General features: G+C 39.1%; 1 protein-coding gene and 1 pseudogene across 1 annotated transcript; both read left to right on the forward strand.

Annotated features, from left to right (window-relative positions):
• LOC100992482 (olfactory receptor 4A15-like) lies at nt 1-1,035 on the forward strand (annotated as a pseudogene).
• A 17,963-nt stretch (nt 1,036-18,998) lies between these two features.
• Nucleotides 18,999-20,056, forward strand: LOC100992838 (olfactory receptor 4C3D-like). The gene has a single exon (XM_003811932.2). The coding sequence runs from the start codon at nt 19,121-19,123 to the stop codon at nt 20,054-20,056; it is 936 nt and encodes a 311-aa protein (XP_003811980.2). The 5' UTR covers nt 18,999-19,120.
• The last annotated feature ends 1,930 nt before the right edge of the window (nt 20,057-21,986 follow it).

The raw sequence follows: 21,986 nt of genomic DNA on the forward strand, positions 1-21,986 counted from the left end.
ATGGAGCTTCTGACAAATAATCTCAAATTTATCATTGACCCTTTTGTTTTACAGGTTCTGACACCTTAGTCCAATACCTTCAGAAGAACACATGGAAAATAGGAAAAATGTGACTGAATTCATCCTCTTGGGGCTCACACAGAACCCTGAGGGCCAAAAAGTTTTATTTGTCACATTCTTACTCATCTACATTGTGATGATAATGGGCAACCTCCTTATCATGGTGACCATCATGGCCAGCCAGTCCCGGGTTCCCCCATGTACTTTTTTCTGGCTTCTTTATCATTTATAGATACCGTCTACTCTACTGCCATTGCTCCCAAAATGATTGTTGACCTGCTCCCTGAGAAAAAGACCATTTCCTTTCAGGGTTGTATAGCTCAACTTTTTATGGATCATTTATTTGCTGGTGCTGAAGTCATTCTTCTGGTGGTAATGGCCTATGATCAATATGTGGCCATCTGTAAGCCTCTTCATTATTTGATCATCATGAATCGTCGAGTCTGTGTTCTCATGCTGTTGGTGGCCTGGATTGGAGGCTTTCTTCACTCATTGGTTCAATTTCTCTTTATTTATCAGCTCCCTTTCTGTGGCCCCAATGTCATTGACAACTTCCTGTGTGATTTGTATCCCTTATTGAAACTTGCTTGCACCAATACCTATGTCATTGGACTTTCTATGATAGCTAATGGAGGAGCGATTTGTACTGTCACCTTCTTCCCTCTCCTGCTTTCCTATGGGGTCATATTACCCTCTCTTAAGACTCAGAGTTTGGAAGGGAAATGCAAAGCTTTCTACACCTGTGTGTCCCACATCACTGTGATCACTTTATTCTTTGTCCCCTGCATCTTCCTGTTTGCAAGGCCCAACTCCACCTTTCCCATTGATAAATCCATGACTGTGGTTTTAACTTGTATAACTCCCATGTTGAACCCACTAATCTATACCCTGAGGAATGCAGAAATGAAAAGTGCCATGAGGAAACTTTGGAGCAAAAAAGTAAGCTTAGCTGGAAAAGGGCTGTATCCCTCATGAGAATATGACATTCATTCTTTCACAGAAGCAAGGAATAATTTCACTATCCTATCGGATTACGTTTCTGTTATCATTCGCCTTTAGTTATTTAGCTTACTTATTCTGAAGCAATCATATACATTAATATTTATCTAAGTACAATATGTTAAGCCCATTACAGACCAAGATAATTGCATAGGTTTAACAGTGTATAGTGTTTTTTTAATCTTACTGTGTTAAGATTCTTTAGTAGATAACAATAGTTAGTTTTATTTCAAGCTCTTTTTAATTTTAAAAATCATTTATTTTTCTTTTGTATTTAGTTTAAATTGACAATAATTTGGTATATTTATGGAGTACAATGTGATGTTCTGATTTATGTATACATTATAGAAATATTTACTCAATCTAATGAATATATCTATCACCTCCCCAACATCGTTTTTTGAATTTTTTTTGTGGTGAAAACATCAGAAATCTATTCTTGTTTATGGGCTATGATATCTTTCTGGCACATGTAAATGTGACCTAAAAAATTTGTTAACTCTAGTCCGAGGGACTGATATTTTAAACTCGAAAATTCAGATTGTTAGAAGATTATTAATCTAACAGTAAAAATAAATGTCAAATCAATGAATTCAAAGTTTCATAGATATGTTCATAGCTGAGGCCAAATCTACTTTGTTATAAAGAAGTAAACTTTGTTAATTTTATACTGTGATGGAGTTAAGATGTCCAGATAGCATATAGTTGTTTTTGTATATTTCAATTAACTTTTGAATAGGAAAATTGTTCAATCCCATTCTGTATCTCTAGATCAATTGGCCTCCTCCAATAGTTGAAATACATGCTTAAGTCACTCGTGTAACAGTAGAGCCCACAGAATCTACCTACATTAAACTCTCTGGGTGGGCTTAAAAAAAACACAATGAATATTAAACATTTTTGTTACGGATTGCTTTGTTTTACACAATAAATGGCTTTCAGAATCTCTGTGAACTATATGTTCTCACTGACTGAAGTGATACATCGAAGGTGTCTTCTCTGTTTAGAGTTGCTCTAGAGTAGGTTTAGAGAGCTAATACTGTATTACAAAGATAATTTTTAAGGGCTCTGGCATTACATATTTCCTTGATGAAGTCAACCTACAGCATCCATGTTAAGGTAAAAAGTTGGTATCTTTTTTTCATTTTCCTTTCCTCAGTTTATAATAGATTTACTTAATGCACTTTGCAATATTAATGCTTCCAGTTTTTCAACACATATTGAACAAAAAATAAGCCATGAAATCTTATTTATTCTTTAGTGAAGAAAATAAAAATTGATGTAGATTATTTAGTAAGAAAGGAATCTAATAGCAGGAATTAGAACTTCATAATCATTGGAATTGGGGACTCTGGCATCTGGTTACTGGAGTGAGCATAGTTAGGATCAGGGATTTTCCACCCAAACCATGATGCAGAGATGAGGAAGCTAAACTCAGGAAGAAAGTTCTCTTGTCTTCTGCACATGCTTCTCAAAGTCCTCTCTTGCCCTGAGTTTTATATCAAGATAATTTTCTCTGAAAGTTTAAAGTTTTGCCTTTCACACTAACTTGTCTGGTCTCTTTACACCACATAAGGTTTGAATTTTCAGGAATAGTGTGAGGTGGAAATGCACTTCACTTTCTTATCATGAAAATAATTTTCCCATCGCATTATTGAATAATCATGTAATTGTCTACTACCTTGCAATACAAGTACTTTTATATATAAAATGCAAATATAAAAATTGTTCCATTTCCTACTTTTCAATTTTGTTCAATTAGTCTAATCATTTATTCAAGAAGCCAGTACTACAGTATGTAATTTACTGAGTGTTTCAGATACTATTGCTGTATGATGAATTACCTCAACATTTAGTGGTTTGAAACACTGACCATCACTTAATTATGTCAGATAGTTCTGTGGGTCAGGAACTTGCGAGCAGCAGCTCAGCTAGATACTTCTAGCTCAGGGTATCTCGAGATTGCAGTCAGAAATTGGCTGGTGCTTAAGTCATATAAAACGTTTCTTCAGTCACATGTCTGGTATGTAAGCTTGAAAGTCTTGAACGGTGAGGGCTAAAATAGTTGTTGCTTCTTGGGCATCTTCCCTTTTGTGTATGTAATTTTCCCATATGGGCTCTCAAGCATGCTGGATTGAGGATACTGCAGGTATTTCACATGGTAGCTCAGAGCTCTAAAAACCATGTGTCCCAAGAGAGTGAGCCAGGTGGAAGCGGTGGTGTTTCTTTGACCTAACCTTAAAAGTCACGTAGAATGATTCTGCCATATTCTATTAGTCAAGACACCATAAACTCCCACATGCAAGCAAAGAGGATAGAGTCCACTTCCTGATGGGAAAATGGCAATGCTTTGGAAGACCATATGCAACAAGACATACAGTTGCAGAAATACAATCTGCCACAGTATGCCCCTGCTTACAAAGCACACATCCTCCAATAAACATTGTACACTCCCCTTCCTTTTCTCCAGGCCCCCTTCCCAAGTTTCATTCACTCACAGCATCAGGCTCAGTTTGAGATCCAGGACCTCATCATCTAAATCATGTCCAGCTGTGGCTGAGGAGGCTCCTGTGGTGTTGTTCCTCCTGCAGTGTGGTTCCTTGAGTATTATTCCTTTCCATTGAAATTTTCAATTGGAAGACCTTTGAACTAAAGAAACAGGTTATCTGCCCCTTCCCACCCTGCCAACGTACGATGGTATGACAGGTAAGACATAACTCCTATAGATACATTCAGAAAGGAGAGGAAAAAAAATACAGTGGCTGTTCCATAGCAATTCTGAAACTCATCTAGTTACATATCTTTTCAGTTCTTTGATTATTGTCCAGCCTACTTAGGGCAGTGACTTTACATGACTCTTATTTCTTCTCTTGGGCTTTGGATTCGGTCTTCTCAGCTATCTGTTCTTTTCCATAATAAACCTGTGTTCCATAAAAAACCTTTGTTTGTAGATTAGTAGTTTTCTCCTCCTGCTTCGTATCCATAGAAGTTCGGAGGTCCAAAGTTATTTTATCACTTCATTGTAAACTGTCCCTCTTTGTCCACACTGCTAATAAATACATGCCTGAGACTAGGTAATTCATAAAGGAAAGAGGTTTAATTGACTCACCATTCAACATGGTTGAGGAGGCCTCAGGACACTTACAATCATGGCAGAAGGGAAAGTAAGCATACCCTTCTTCACATGGTGGCAGGAGCAAAACGGGGAAAAGCCCCTTATAAAACCATCAGATCTTGTGGAACTCACTCACTATCATGAGAACAGCAGCATGGGGGTAACTGTCCCCATGATTCAATTATCTCCCACCAGGCTCCTTCCACAACACATGGGGATTATAGGAACTACAATTAAAGATGAGATTTGGGTGAGAACACAGCCAAACCATATCATTCCTCCTCTGGCCCCTCCAAAATCTCATGTCCTCACAGTTTAAAACACAATCATGCCTTCCCAACAGTTCCCTAAAGCCTTAACTCATTCCAACATTAACCCAAATGTCCAAGTCCAAAGTCTTATCTAAGACAAGGCAAGTCCCTTCCATCTATTAGCCTGCAAAATCAAAAACATAGTTAGTTACTTCCTAGATACAATGGGAGTACAGGCATTGGGTAAATACACCCATTCCAAATGGGGGAAATTGGTCAAAACAAAGGGGCTACAGGACCCATGCAACTCCAAAATCCAATAGGGCAGTCATTAAAGCTTAAAGTTCCAAAATGTCCTCATTTGACTTCACGTCTCACATCCAGGTCACACTGATGCAAGAGGTGGGCTACCACAGCCTTGAGCAGATCTTCCCCCTTGGCTTTGAATGGTACAGCTCCCTCCAAGCTGCTTTCATGGCTGGCATTGAGTGTCTGTGGCTTTTCGAGGTGCATAGTGCAAGCTGTTAGTGGATCTACCATTCTAGGGTCTGGAGGATGGTGGCACTCTTCTCACAGCTCCACTAGGCCCTGCCCAAGTGGGAACTCTGTGTGGGGGCTCCCACCTCATATTTCCATTCGACACTGCCCTAGCAGATGTTCTCCATGAGGGCTCCACCCATGTAGCAAACTTCTGCTTGGACATCCTCTGAAATCTAGGTGGAGGTTTTCAAACCGTAATTCTTGATGGATGTATAAATGTCTATAAAGGGTACCTATATAGGGTACCTGATATCTGAAGTAAAGTTACTTTGGTATGAGGGACCAAGTAGAGCTATTTGGAATGAACCTTTATTTTACCCAAATAGTAAGCAAAAAGCAGCACCACATCCTTGGGATACTTGGAAAAATTAGTGCTAACAAGAAATTTGATAGATGCAGATAGTGATTCTTACCACATTTCCATTTAATTTACTTGTTTATCTTAGGAATAAGATGGAGAGACAGGCTTAATCTGTGTGGAAGTGGAAGTTTAAAAACCTTGTATCATTAATCTTTAATTTTTGTGATTTGCCTTTATAGTAGTCCCCTGTTATAAGCAGGGGATACATTCCAAGACCCCCAGTGGATACCTGAAACTGAGGATAGTAATGAACTCGATTGCTGTAAATCAGAATATGATAATGTTCACGTCTTTTACCTACAAATTTAATGTCTTTTCCATCTTAACTAAGCACTTATACATACAGAAGAGCTGGGCTCCTGAGTAAACTCCACCTTTAAACCTGGATCTGCAGCCCTAAGTGAAAACAACTGACCCTGGTTTTCCACCCAAACATTGCCTTTTTGGATTGCCCCACCCCTATCCTGTGCCCATAAAAGACTTCAGCTGACAGGGCAACACAAGCAGCTGAGTGTGGAAGATACAAGAGGCTGAGTGGAGAGCAGAGAAGCAACTGAGCATCAGAGACTATGGATAGTTGTGGCTAACTTCAGACAGTATGGCTTCAGGGAAAGATCACCTTCCCATCCCCTTTCCAGCCTCTCTTTCTGATGAAAGCCACCCACCACTCAATAAAGTCGTCCTTATGCATCTCCTTTCAAACAGTTCATGTGACCTGATTCTTCCTGGATTGGACAGGAACCTAGGTGCCAAGATGGCAGGGGCTACCACCCTGACCTTCCACTGAGCTGGTTGGCACTTGGCCATCCCTGGGTGGCAGAGCTGAAAGAGCATTGGTTGTAACACACTTGGATGCTGCTGCGGGGCCCACAAAGAGCCTGCTCCTGCCAGAGAGGAGTGACCAGCCAGTTCCAGTGTTTGTTCCCTCTGGTTCCCACACTTGCTCACTTGCATGCTCCCTCCCACGAATGGCTAGCAGTGAACTGAGTGAAATGAGCCACTCCAGTTCCTGCACATGAAGGAGGTCAAGGGAACTATCCCATCTCATTATCACACACTATGGCCATAACTTTTGTAATATGATGTGTGACAGCAAAACTAGCATGAATTTCTTTTTCCTCTATCACAATTTTACAAACATAAGATTTGTTTTTACCATAGATCTTAGCAACTTCAGCAGAGTATTTTTTTTCTTTTATTATTAAGTTGAGAACTTCTTTTCACTTAAAGGAAGCACTTTATGTCTTCTCTTTGGCATATCCAAATTGCCAGCATCATACTCTTGCACTATTTGTGCCCATTATTAAGTAAAATAAGAGTTACTTGAACAAAAGCAGTGTGATTTTGCAACTGTCAATCTAATAACTCAGATGGCTACTACAGGACTAATCTGCAGGGGGCATCTACAGCGCTGGACAAAGGGATGATTCACTTCATGGGCAGGAGAGAGCAGGGTGGCTTATGATCGTAACATAATACTCAGATTGGCCTGCAATTTAAAACTTACAAATTGTTAATTTCTGGAATATTTCATTTAATATTTTGGACCATGGTTGACCACAGATAACTGAAACTGTGGAAAGCAAATCCTCAGATAAGTCTGGGCACAGTGGCTCATGCCTGTAATTGTGGCACTTTGGGAGGCCAAGGCAGGTGGATTGCTTCAGCCCAGAAGATCAGCCTGGGCAACATGGCAAAATCTCATCTCTACAAAAAATACAAAAATTAGCCAGGCATGGTGGTGCATGCCTGTAGTCTCAGCTACTTGGGAGGCTGAGATGGGAGGATTACCTGAGCCTGGTTGGTAGAGACTGCAGTGAGCTGAGATCATGCCATTGCACTCCAGCTCAGGAGACAGAGTGAGACACTGTCTCAAAACAACACAAAATCAAAAAGCAAAACCTAACCTAAAAAACTAAAACAAATCAAAGAAACCAAAACAAAAACCTCAGATAAGAGAGGTCTACTGTATATATTAAGAAGCTAGAGGACAGAGTCAAAGGATGTATTTGGTTATAATCTCTCAGCATCTTCATTTCCAAAATGGCATCTCTCACTTGAAAAGCAATGGGGCTAATTGAAGCAATTATACAGATCAATTAAGCAAACAGAACAATACCTTTGGTTTGAATTATTCTTTTTTTTAAATTTTATTGTTATTATACTTTAAGTTTTAGGGTATATGTGCACAACGTGCAGGTTTGTTACATATGTATACATGTGCCATGTTGGTGTGCTGCACCCATTAACTCATCATTTAGCATTAGGTATATCTCCTAATGCTATCCCTCCCTCTTCCCCCTACCCCACAACAGTCCCCGGTGTGTGATGTTCCCCCTCCTGTGTCCATGTGTTCTCATTGTTCAATTCCCACCTATGAGTGAGAACATGCAGTGTCTGTTTTTTTGTCTTTGTGATAGTTTGCTGAGAATGATGGTTTCCAGCTTCATCCATGTCCCTACAAAGGACATGAATGCATCATTTTTTATGGCTGCATAGTATTCCGTGGTGTATATGTGCCACATTTTCTTAATCCAGTCTATCATTGTTGGACATTTGTGTTGGTTCCAAGTCTTTGCTATTGTGAATAGTGCCACAATAAACATATGTGTGCATGTGTCTTTATAGCACGATAATTTATAATCCTTTGGGTGGTTTGAATTATTCTAACAGATTGGAACTCAGGAAACTAATTCTTTTTTTAAAAATTTATTTTTTTAATTGTCAAATAATAATTGTACATATTCATGGGGTACAAAGTATCATTTCCATACATATAATGTATGGTGATTAGATCAGGGTAATTAACATATCCATCATCTCAAACATTTATCATTTCTTTGTATTGGGAACAGTCAATATTCTCCTTCTAGCTATTTTGAACTATGTAGTATAATATATATTGTACTATATAATACATATTAATATATAATATATATACTGTTGTTAACTATAATATACTGTTGTTAACTATAGTCATCCTACAGTGGCATAGAACACTAGAATTTATTCCTCCTGTCCATCTGTAATTTTATAGCCTTTAATGAATCTCTTGCTATCCCTCCCTTCCCCCTACGCTTCCCAGCCTCTAGTATTCTCTGTTCTACCTTTGACACCTATGAGATCAGCTCTTTTTAGCTTGTACCTATGAGTGAGAATATGTGGAGTTTAACTTTCTGTTCCTGGCTTATTTCACTTAATTTCCTCCAGTTCCATCTATGTTGTAATGAATGACAAAATTTCTTTTTTTTTTAATGGCTGAATAGCATTCCATGTTGTATATATACATTTCCTTTATCCATCAATCTGTTGTTGGAAAATTAGGTTGATTCCATATCTTGGCTATTGTGAATAGTGCTGCAATAAAAATGGGGATGTAGATGTCTCTTTAATACAATGATTTATTTTATTTCTTATTGGAACAGGAATTAATAAAAACCACAATGAGATAACATCTCACACCAGTTAGAATGGCAATCATTAAAAAGTCAGGAAACAACAGGTGCTGGAGAGGATGTGGAGAAATAGGAACACTTTTACACTGTTGGTGGGACTGTAAACTAGTTCAACCATTGTGGAAGTCAGGGTGGCGATTCCTCAGGGATCTAGAACTAGAAATACCATTTGACCCAGCCATACCATTACTGGGTATATACCCAAAGGATTATAAATCATGCTGCTATAAAGACGCATGCACACGTATGTTTATTGCAGCACTATTCACAATAGCAAAGACTTGGAAGCAACCCAAATGTCCAACAATGATAGACTGGATTAAGAAAATGTGGCACATATACACCATGGAATACTATGCAGCCATAAAAAATGAAGAATTCATGTCCTTTGTAGGGACATGGATGAAACTGGAAACCATCATTCTCAGCAAACTATCACAAGGACAAAAAAACAAACACTGCATGTTCTCACTCATAGGTGGGAATTGAACAATGAGAACACATGGACACAGGAAGGGGAACATCACACTCCAGGGACTGTTGTGGGGTGGGGTAGGGGGGAGGGAAAACATTAGGAGATATACCTAATGCTAAATGACGAGTTAATTGTTGCAGCACACCAGCATGGCACATGTATACATATGTAACTAACCTGCACATTGTGCACATGTACCTTAAAACTTAAAGCATAATAATAATAAAATAAAATAAAGAAATTAAAGAGTGTGTAAGCAGAAACTCAGCTGTATGTAAAAAAAACCAATTCCCCTGAGAAGAGAAAGAGCTGGAGTCCTTCAAAATTTAACTGCCTGTTTTTCTGTGGCTAGTGAGCCTTATCTCTCCTCCTTTCCCAGGTATTGTGAAGACCCTATTTCCCTAGATGTGAAGCTGCAAGGTCACAGATAAACTCAAGTCACAAAACATGTTTTTCCTTGAAAAGTAAGAAAAGATGTAATGCATGTCTCAATTGATTGAATAACTGCCTTTGTTTCTCGCTTCTGTAGTATGCTTCCCCCTAGACAGATCTCCCCCAACCCCACAAAATACTTAAAAGGTAACTTAACTCTTTGTTCAGGGCTCAGTCCTTTGGATGTTAATCCAATTGGACCAGTGCACCTAAATAATAAATATCCATCTGAACCCCACTGGTCTCTCTGATTCCTTAAAAATCCCGCAACATTTCTGGGAGCTTGCCTGGGATTGGAGACGACAGATTTGCTGTCTCCTTTGCCTGTGAGAATACAGCCCCGGGGCGGGGGGAGACCCAGCATCCAAGGCACACTGCGGGGAAGATTCGCCTGAATGGAGACCGGCTCTTCCCGCGTCCCAGTGGCCGGCCCAGCAGCGTAATGGAACTGGGGCTGGGGTTGCAGGATGATACCAGCACTTCAGGAACCATGGTAAGGAGCAAGGGCCCAAGGCAAGGAAGCCCGTCCCATAAGGATGAAGGGGAGCTTGATCACCTCCTGGGGAACAGCCACTAATCCAACCCAGACGCGGCTGGGGGTGGCAGGAGGGGCTTGTCAACTTGGATGAACCTCATGTCCCCACTAATAAAGTGAAAGTGGTTCACTGGATCTGGAGACAGGAACTAGTAGTGTGTCGGTGCATATGAACCTGCCCAGGACATGAGAGAGGCTCGTTTAGTCTGATGAGGTGCCCTGGGGTACGAGTGGTGTGTGTATGTGTGTGAATGTGGGAGCCTAACTAGGCCCACCGGGGACATGAGAGAGGCTCATTTTGTGTGATGAGGAGTGCTGGGGCAGAGAAGGAGTATGAAAGTGTGTGAAAGAGAGACAGTCTCAGGAGAGGCCAATGCAGGGAATGAGATGGGGAGGCACAGATCCCTTAGCACGGGCTGTGTGCTCCGAGGCGACTGAGGGAGAAATCAGACCTAGGACACTGCATATGGCTGACCTTAGGACCACCTTCGCAGCTGCAGCAGGCTGTGATGGGGAAGGCACGTTCCTGCCTAAGCAGCATCCGAAACTCCTGTAATAGGACCCATTCTGGTGGACCCGAGAGTGAAAATGAGAGTGAAAGTGTGCCGCAAGGGAGGAAATGGGAGGGAAAGCATCGAAACCAACTCCTTTGGAGTGCGTGATAAAGAATTTTAAAAAAGGATTTAGAGGTGATTATGGGATGAAACTGGATGCTCAAAAGTTAAGGACATACTGTGAGATAGATTGGCCTGCTTTCAATGTGGGTTGGCCCTCTGAAGGTACAATAGACATGGAAATAATTGGCCGTGTGTTTAATGTGGTCACTGGAGCTGGAGGACAACCAGGATACCCAGACCAGTTCTCCTATATAGACTCTAGGCTCAATGTGGCACAAACTCGCCCCAAGTGGCTACAGGCCTGCCTAGAGGGATTTTACAAGGCATTAGTGGCTCAGGCAGCCCAATCAAAGGAAGAAAGAAAAAACAGAAATAGGAACAAAAAGATGGCTCAATTTATAGCTGCTACACTAGCAGAAAGTAATCCTGGATTTGCTAGAAGGCGTGGCCGAGTCAGAGGCTGAGGAAGGGGGCAGACAAGACCGGGAGAGGAAAGCCAGTCCTGATTGGACAGAAACCAATGTGCAAGGTGCAGGCAAATGGGCTACTGGAAAGATGAGTGCTCTGAAAAGGAAAAGGATGAAAATGATGGTCAATGGTCTGACACCTGAGTGAGATGTTTGGTTGCTAGTCATGGCGCCTCAAAGGCAGATCCTGATTTGATTGGCTTAGCAGGGGCTGAGAATTTTGAGGACTGAGATAGACCGGGCTCCATCTTTTTAGGCCCGGGGAGCCTATGGTCTCTATGGAAGTAGGGGGGCGATTAATGGATTTTTTGGTCAATACTGGTGCTGATTTCTCTGTGGTAACTCACGCAATTAGCCCCCCTACAAAAAACTGTGCTACTATCATAGGGGCTCCTGGGGCCAAAGAAAAGAGACCTTTTTGAAAATCCAGGAGTTGTGTTATCGGGGGACAAGAAGTGCAGCATGAGTTTCTATATATGCCACGTTGTTCAATGCCCTTGTTGGGGAGAGACTTACTCCAGAAACTGCAGGCACAAATTTCCTTTACACCTAAAGGGAATATGACTCTGGAGTTTGGAAAATCTAAGGCGATGGTATTGACCCTGACTGTCCCAAGAGTTGAGGAATGGCGGCTATATGAATGTGTGCCAGAAGGCCACCAGAGCCAGACCTACACAATATGTGGGGGATGCTTTTCAAGGTACTGGGTGTATGCGCCGAGGACAACCCCCCTGGACTTGCTGCAAATAGACCCCCGGTGGTAGTAGAGTTTAACCCTCATGCTGCCCCAGTGTGAGTCTGTCAATACCCACTACCCAGAGAGGCAATTGATGGAATAACAAAGCACATAAATTGGCTTTATATGCATGAGATTATAGTAAAATGCAAGTCCTCATGGAATACTCCTCTGCTGTCTGTGTGCAAACCAAATGGGGAATACAGGCCAAGGCAGGACCTCCGGGTGGTAAACAAGGCCACTGTCACTATCCATGCCATAGTAACCAACCCATACAAAATGCTGGGACAGATTCCTGCTGATGACACTTGGTTCACATGTCTGGACTTAAAGAATGCCTTCTTTTGTTTGAGGCTTTCTCCCCAAAGTCAGCCTATATTTGCCTTCCAGTGGGGGCAATCACAATATACCTGGACAAGGCTGCCACAAGGGTTTAAGAATTCTCCTATCATTTTTGAGGAGGCTTTGGCTACAGATCTTGAGGCTTTGCGCAACCTAGTGACAATTGTGTGCTATTACAATACATTGCTGATTTTGTTATTCGCTGCCCTCAGGAGGGAGGAATGCCTCCAAGGAAGAAAGAGGCTTCGTCACCTGCTGTGTGAAGCTGGTTACAAAGTGTCCAAGGACAAGGCAAAACAAGTCTGTTTTCGGGAAGTTAGATATCTAGGATTCATGGTATCCCAAGGCCAGGGCAGGCTTGATAGTGCACGCTAGGAGGCTGTATGTGCATTGCCCACCCCAGTTAAAGGCAGCAGGTCCGGGAATTTCTAGGCGCGGCGGGATTCTGCCGAATCTGGATTCCAAACTTCTACCCTATAGCAAGGCCCTTACATGAGTCTACCAAAGGTGGGAAAAGAGAGCCCCTCCTATGGGAAAAGGAACAGGAAAAGGCCTTCAAGGATATAAAGGAAGTTCTCATCCAGGCCCTGTCACTAGGGTTGCCAGATATAAAAAAGCTCTTCTTTTTGTATGTGGATAAACAAAATGGCAGTCGGTGTCTTAACTCAATTGTTGGCCTCTTGGCATCGGCCAGTAGCATACTTATCCAAAAGACTGGACTTGGTGGCCTTAGGTTGGCCCCGCTGCCTCAGGGCATTGGCAGCTACCACAATGCTCATGGAAGACGCCAACAAGCTAGCCCTAAGTCAGAAGTTAATAGTTCGGGTGCCACACGCTGTAGTCACCTTAATGCAGCAAAGAGGACATTGTTGGCTGTCCAATTCTAGAAACTAAATAAAATTCAACAAAAAATGAATTGCATTTAAACCTCTGAAAACTTTTTAGTGTCCCTACTTGGTCACAATAGCCATGTAAAATTGAAATCTAATTTTCTTATTTTACGGAAGAAATAGAGGATCAGCAAGATTAAAAAACTAAATTATAGAACATACACATTGTCTTTGAGCCCAAATATTCTTACTCTGTATCCTGTGATATTTTCATTAGGCAGAATTCCTCGGGACTACTATTTGATTATGGTGTGGTATATAAAAGTATTTTTTGATACATATCATAAAAAGTGAAAAATTATTAGATTAAAAATTATTAGTGTCAATAAATTTTTTTTCAGCAGTACATAGTAAAATATAACCATAAAACAATTTCACTATTAAAAAGCTGGCCTTCAGCTTAGTTCCTAGAATAGGAAATCCTTTCTGAAAAAATGCTTTAGGAGACGATTCGTGAATTATATGGAAAGAAAACAGGAGTCATTCATGGTTGACCAAGAAAAATATTTCTCAGTTAAACAGCTTACCTTACTTACAAGATTTTGTTATGAATAACTTTTGGATCTTTTAAAAAATGTAGCCTATTACCAAATACAAATACATATCTCATAGATATGTTTATAGCTACCTCTTTTGACAGAAAGATCCAGCCTTCTAACTGATGGTTATATGTTTTATTTAAAAAATCAGTAGACTCTTTTATATGACAATATTTAGCAAGCATATCATGATTGTGGAAACAAGATGGAAACACTAGCTTCAGGATCAGAAGACATGGGTTTATTTCTTACTGTTCCACTGTATTCATTCCATGACCTTAAATAGCTCTCCCTATTTCTACAAGTAGTTTACTTAGAACATTTAGAAGGTGTTTACAAGTTCTGTGATTATGTCCATACTAAGATATTTATTACGATAAATATTGCTATATTTTATTCTACAACTAGAAGAGGGAAAGTTGGAAGGGTTTTTAGTGATTGTGTCTCTGGAGGCCAGCAGCTGAATACAACTCTAAACTTTTCAATTTTTAATAAACAACTTATGAGATGTCCTCCTGGAATAAAAGGGATTATATATTGGACTAAGAAAATATGAGCTCTGCTCTTGAGTGTTTTGTTACTTTGAGAATGTGTTCTTGAGTCTATTGAAGTGCATTAAACTGCCCATAAGAACACTGTCAGACACCTTATTTTTGTTTAATTAGCTCCTGACTTGGTTCTGTCAAATGTTAAATGTACACTCCACTGGTTTCTTACCAACTGTGATCTGATCCACAGGTAATTTTTTTGCTTATTCTGGCTTACCTTTTTAGTTGGAAAAATCTGTGTTGCTTTCTCTTCCGTTTTTCCCACTCACTTTTTGGATTTGTATTCTGGAAACAGACTTTTTCTTATAGCTCCAGGAACTCCTCTTTTGAAAAGTTACCTTTATGTTCAACCCTCTTTGACTGGGACCTAACTCTGTAGACTGTCCTTTCTTCACTCCATGCTACTCTACTCCGGGATCCTGGGAGCTTGACTAGACAGGTGTAGGGATTCCAAAGAACTCTATCTATCACCACTCTTAGCTATTCAAGTAGAGACTGGATGGCTACCTAATGGGCCATCATGAATGGAGTTTAATATTTTATTAGATTGGGCATGATGACCTTGCAAGTACATGCAAATTCTCTCATCTGGCTCTGTGCTTTCACTCCAGACTTGAAAGACAGTTCAAGACATTTTCACAGATGACAACTTAGCAAAATCCATGTTTATTATAGTTCTTTAGATAGTTTGAAACCCTCATTCAAACTTTGTCACCTACCATCGTAAATATTATCATGGCACTACACTAGGTAAATGTTTCTACTAGTAGATGATAATTCTAACATGCTTCACAATTGGCAACAACATAACAATTTCATGACACATTAGTTGTAAAGCAATAATTTAAGAATAAGAATCCTGGCCCAGAATTTAGAAGGCTTGGCTTCTAATTTTGCCTTGCCAGATGAGGTTCTAATTCCTTGATTTGGTTTTCCATGTAGTAAAGAAGGAATACTGATGCCTATATCTTTCCCAAGCCATAGGGATATTGTTAGATTAAATTTAAATGACTGAAATAAATGAATTTTACTACTCTGAATATAATTTAAGAATGTAATTATTTTCATCATTGTCATGTTAATCTAATTCCAGAATTAGCATGAGAAACAACTGCTTTGAAGTACTGTAAGCTACAACTGAAGTGAAGTGCCGCTATTATAATAGGAGTCATTACTATCACTTAATTTACATCTGAAATTAAAATTATAACAGATTAAAATTATGAAATATAGGTTAATAAGTAAATATTATAATGAAAAATTTAAAAGTCAGTTAACCACCCAAATGTTTAATTTATACAATACCAAATATCCAGACTCCCTACTAAGTTTATTTGATACATTATCAAATGTCCAAATTTATAAGTAGTCAACTTTATTTTTGACACAATGATTAATCTTCATGCAGACCTAAGCAAGCAGTTAAAATTAAAGATAAATGCTGCAAACATTCTCTTCTCATGTTCAGTTAAGTAACGTGAAACTAATTGGGCTGTAGGCAAGGTCTGCTAATAATAGTGAAATACCCGTGAGGTCTAATTAACCACAACTAAGAAACTTTGCAGAATTTGCCTGCAAAGAGGATATGTGGTAGCACTTCTAATACTCAAGAGAAAGGTACCATCCAAAGATGCCATTTATAAATCCACAAAGACCTACTGGAGCTGAGCTAGTTGGCATTTTTTATCTTACAGCTGCACTTCTTGATAAACTAACAGCTGCCTGGGGCTCTGGCCATGGAGCTATGCCAGACAAGTTAATAGGTGAGATTTGTTTTTTAAGAAATCATATAAACATAGAACCTCAGGATTAAATGGACCTTAAAAATCACCCTTCTTCCCCATCAATCTAAGGTTTAATTCTCTTCTTCTGCATTTAAAATATCAAGAAAGATAGAATCAACTGTAATATAATCCCACCACTTTAGAAGTAAAAATATTTTAAGGTCTTTTTTTCTATTGATATATATTTAAATTAATTAGGATCATATTATGTATTCAAATTTGTTTCCACATTTTCCCCACTTAACACTACAACATAAAAATTTTCATTTGATATTACGCAAATTTTAAGAACATTGTTAAAAACTACACATAATTCTGAGAGGCTTACTATATTTTACTTCCCTGCTTCTCTAATGTGAGACATTCCGTGTAGTTTCTAATTTTCTGCAGCTTTCAATAATTTTGTTGAACATATTAGTACTGAATGATTTTTCTCTTTTTAAAGTATTTTCTTTTAGGATTTATTCTTAGAAAAAAATATTGTGAAGTCCAAGTAAAAAGACAAGCTGACTTTAATTTATCCATGTTTATTTTTAGATCACGTTTATTATGTCTTCTCTTACTTTATGCACACCATACTCTATCAGATCTGCTTGGTTGACCTCAGAATAAGAGAAAACAATGAAGCGGCTGCACCTTGTTTTCACATATATACACAATTTTTATCCTGGACAATTAAAAAATAAACCCCTTTATAGACTTATTTTTCAAAAGAAAAATACTTTTCACAGAATACATTTTGTTATATTTATGTTTTCTGTATTCTTTTTTTTTTTTTTTTGAGATGGAGTCTCGCACTCTTGCCGAGGCTGGAGTGCAATGGCGTGATCTTGGCTCACTGCAACCTCTGCTTCCCAGGTTTAAGCGATTCTCCTGACTCAGCCTCAACGAGCTGGGATTATAGGCGTCCGCCACCATGCCTGACTAATTTTTGTAATTTTGGTAAAGATCGGTTTTCACCATGTTGGCCAGGCTGGTCTCAAGCTCTTAACCTCATGAGCCACCCGCCTCGGCTTCTCAAAGTGTTGGGATTACAGATGTGAGCCACTGTGCTCAGCCTTGTTTTCATATTTTTGGGAAATGTTTGTCTCCAAACTGGGATGATTTTTCCTTTTCTATTAATAATGCAGTTTTCTCAAAGCAAGAGTGATGTACGATGGATGTTAGGGAAGAGTGGGAGAAAAAGGCATGAGAATGTATGTAGCAGAAATAAAGTAGTAGAAGGGATTATTCATCTTGTGAGTAGGTGAATTGTTGTTATGTGGTAATAAAATGTCAGGGGAGAGCTGACAAAAGGGCTCTGTCAGGAACAAGTTTATGATTTCATATGGGCAAACATACATGAATAAGTAGTGTCCAATAAGTATTCACTGAATGAGTGAATATGCAAGTCATAGATACTTACTTATAGTAACTAGTAGATTTTATATGTTAGTGTTTGTGTACGTGTGTGTATATATTTGTATAGTACTTTGTCTTATCTAGCAGTCTATTTCTGTTCTATACATTGATTTTCTATTTTTAAAACTTTGAAAATAAGGGATTCTTTGGCTTTGACAGATTATGGACTGAAAAACTTCTCCAAGAGTTTTTTTACGTATATATACCTGTCTATAGAAGTTTTAAATTTACTGAGTTGAGACTGTGTTAAATTGTATGTAGAATGTAATTTTGAAGAATAAACAATATTAATTAAAGAACATGACTGGGCATGGTGGCTCACACCTATAATCCCAACACTTTGGGAGGCCGAGGTGGGTGGATCACCTGAGGTCAGGAGTTTGAGACCAGCCTTGGCAACATGGTGAAACCCTGTCTCTACTAAAAATACAAAAAATTAGCTGGGCATTGTGGTGTGCACCTGTAATCCCAGATACTCAGGAGTCCGAGGCAGAAGAATTGCTTGAACTGGGGAGGTGAAGGTTGCAGTGATCCGAGATTGTACCACTGCACTCCAGCCTGGGCAACAGAGTGAGACTTTGTCAAAAAAAAGAAAAGAACATTATAATTATATTGAGATCCAAATTACCCAGTAACATAGTCTTTCCTGCAGGCAATTGATACTTCCATCCTCATCCTATGATATATGCTAGAAACTATTAAACTGGAATGCATCTTCCTTTCAAAAGTTTGTTTATGTTCTCATAAGGTAGACAGCATGGATAAACAGAGTGGGAGGATAAGAGTACTTAAATTCCTAGGTTTATGGGCTGGGGAAACACATGCATCCTTACACATGGAGATGTAGGAAGGGAAGATGTAGGGGAATTCACCAAGCATGTATTCATTGCCTGGTAGGTGCCAGACACTGAAAATACTCTGTCAACCACTGCATAGTTACAGTGAGGAAAGCAACATGAATAGCATATTTGTTATGGTGGGTTCTAGGGAAAGTGTGTCTCTGACAACTTATGTTTCCCTAATCTGCCTGCTTACGATCGATATTTCTTGACCATGTCTTTCTCCCAGTTAGAGCTGTGGGTTCAAATGTAAATTCTGTGGGAAGAGAGAATAATCCTTACCTGTGTACAGCACTTTATAGTTTACAAAATCAGTCTCACAACTACAGTTTGTAAACTCACAGATGTAGAGGAAGGCTCAAAAGCATGGGACACTGTAGTAACTTAGCAAAGTCAAATGGAGTTGGAACAAGAGGAAGAATCCAGATCTCATGTATATAGTCAAGTATGTTCTCAGCAAATAACACAGAAACTGTTGCCTTATATATGTTTTACAGGTGATAATACTAGATGTATTTACGTGAAGAGACTGAAAGCATCATGGAGGAAGTGGAAATGAATAATTTAAATAATTAATGGGGTGAGGGAAGCCAAAGACATGCTCCACAGTTAACTACCCTATCTCTATACTGTGAAATTCAGACTGTAATCCTTTAATGATTAATAATAATCTTTCTTTATCTATCTCTTGTAGGTAATTCAGACCCTAATACCTGGAAGGTATTACTCTCTGAATGGATCACCTCATGCCTCCCAACAATGTGACTGAATTCATTCTCTTGGGGCTCACACAGAATCCACACTTGCAGAAAATACTCTTTATTGTATTTTTATTTATTTTTCTATTTACCGTGCTGGTCAATCTGTTCATTGTCATCACCATCTCCTGTAGCCCCACACTTTCATCACCCATGTACTTCTTTCTCACTTACTTATCCTTTATAGATGCCTCCTACACCTCTGTCACAACCCCCAAAATGATCACCGACCTGCTCTACCAGAGGAGAACTATTTCCTTGGCTGGCTGCCTGACTCAGCTCTTTGTGGAGCACTTGCTGGGAGGCTCAGAGATCATCCTCCTTATTGTCATGGCCTATGACCGCTACGTGGCCATCTGCAAGCCCCTGCACTACACAACCATTATGCGACAAGGGATCTGCCACCTTCTGGTGGTGATAGCCTGGATTGGAGGCATCCTGCATGCCACTGTGCAGATTCTTTTCATGACCGACTTGCCCTTCTGTGGTCCCAATGTCATTGACCACTTTATGTGTGTTCTCTTCCCATTGTTGAAACTTGCCTGCAGAGACACCTACAGACTTGGGATGGTGGTGGCAGCCAACAGTGGAGCCATGTGCTTGCTCATCTTTTCCCTGCTCCTCATCTCCTACATAGTCATCCTGAGCTCCCTGAAATCCTATAGCTCTGAAGGACAGCGCAAAGCCCTCTCCACCTGTGGCTCCCACTTTACTGTCGTTGTACTCTTTTTTGTGCCTTGCATATTCACCTACATGCGTCCTGTGGTCACCTACTCTGTGGACAAGTTGGTGACTGTGTTCTTTGCAATCCTCACTCCCATGTTAAATCCTATAATTTACACTGTGAGAAACACAGAGGTAAAAAATGCCATGAGGAGTTTGTTGAGGAAAAGAGTAACAGTTTGTGCATAATGGCAAGAAAGTGATGATATATATATAAACATGGAGGATTATATCTGTGGTAAATTGTGCAAGAGAATTCACAAATTTTACAGATCATTGACAAAAACTAAACAAACAAGCAAACAATTTAAAAAGGTCCCCAGAAACTAACATTTATTGAGTACTTAGTATTGGCTAGGTCTTTTTGCTAGGTATTTTGATGGCTTTTAACATACTTTACCAACATTTTATGTTCATGTGCATTGATTCTGGATATGCAATGGAAAGAACAACCATAAATCCCTAGCTTGATAATTCTAGAGTATGTTTTTTTCTAGTCTCACTGTTACTTTGCTAAATTCTTCATACATATGTTACATACGTGAAATTGACTTTTGAGTAGAATCTTGATCTCAGAACTTTTAAAATTTTGCTTGGCTCATGGTAAAGCAAAAAAGAGGCTAGAAATCTTTAGACATGTGTAGATGGAGGGTGACAATTGAGTGAAAGAACCACTGGTGATTTACTTCCTTTGTTCATTTGTTCCTTCCCTCCCTTTCTCTCTCTTTCTTTCTTTCCTTTCTCTTTCCTTCTTTCTTTCTGTTTCATTTCTCTTTCTTTTTCTTTCTTTCTTTCTTTTCTTCCTTCCTTTCTTCCTTTCTCTTTCTTTCTTTCTTTTTCTCTTTCTTCTTTCTTTCTTTTCTTTCTTTTTTTCTTCTTTCTTTCTTCTTCTTCTTTTTTTTTTTTAAGATTTTAACCACAGCATTTTTATTGGTTTCAACTTGGAAACAATTTAAATGTCTAATAATGGATTTAGTACTATAGTAATCTACATGATAAAATGTTATCCCTTTCTTTCTTCTTTCTTTCTCTTGTTCTTTCCCTTCTTCCTCTCTTTTCTTATTTTTATTCTTTCTTTCTTTTTCTTTCTCTCTCTCTTTCTTCTTTCTTTCTCTCTCTCTTTCTTCTCTCTCTTTCTTTCTTTCTTTCTTCCTTTCCCTCCCTCCCTCCCTCTTTGTCTCTCTCTCTCCCTCCCTTCTTTTCTTCCTTCCTCCCTTTCTTTCTTTCCTTCTTTCTTTCCTCTCCCTTCCCTTCCCTTTCCCTTCCCTCCCCTCCCCACTTCTCCCCTCCCCTCCCCTTCCTTCCTGCTTCTTTCTTCTCTCTCTCTTTCTCATCATCAATCTACTGAAAGCAAAGAGATACCCACAAAAAAGAAAGACATAATTAATAACCTATCTTAAAATTGTTTTCCTCGGTGTGAAAAATAAGCTGAGATTGCACTTAACTTGTTCTGATTTTCTTAAATCTCCTCATAGCTCACAGTTTTTCTTGAATATAAAGGACTTTGTTTTGTTTTCCTCACCAAGATTTGAGAAGCAATTTGAAGCAGCAAGATTAAACATTCTTTTATTTATTCTCAACAAAAGGCATATGCTAAGTTTCCAAAGTTATTGCTCATTAAATATGCTATATATATTTATATTAAATGCATGTCTTATTATTTATCAAATGCATTCACTTTAGTTAAGTGACTTAAACCATACACTAAATTGCCAGTTTCAAGATTACTGCCCCCATTTTATAGAGAAGCAAATTAAAGCTAGGACAGGTACACAAATTTGCTTGTTTCAGATCACACATCTGAGTTTCAGCAACAAAATTTGAATCTAGGTCTTCCAAATCTCAGTCGTACTTCAAATAAAACAGTTGTTCATGGTAAGTTTATGTCCATAGATAAGAAATTTATATGTTTCACTTTGTCCTTCAAGAAAGATGATGCCAAATTTGTTGTAGCCTTTTATCACATGTAGTATATATTACTACTGAAATATATTTCATCAGTAATGTTCCTATTTATGCATGGAAAATACCAGATCATTCTATGTTACTGTAAAACCTTTCATGAATCAAAGTTTCTCTGACTGTAACACAGTTACTTTTCACAAATGTTATCTTTCTC

The sequence above is a fragment of the Pan paniscus genome, chromosome 9 (genome assembly GCF_029289425.2).
Source record: "Pan paniscus chromosome 9, NHGRI_mPanPan1-v2.0_pri, whole genome shotgun sequence".
Classification (NCBI taxonomy): Eukaryota; Metazoa; Chordata; class Mammalia; order Primates; family Hominidae; genus Pan; species Pan paniscus.

Excerpts from the sequence above, each read along its gene's own strand:
- LOC100992838 (XM_003811932.2), top strand. The coding sequence starts at position 19,121 with ATGGATCACCTCATGCCTCCCAACAATGTGACTGAATTCATTCTCTTG.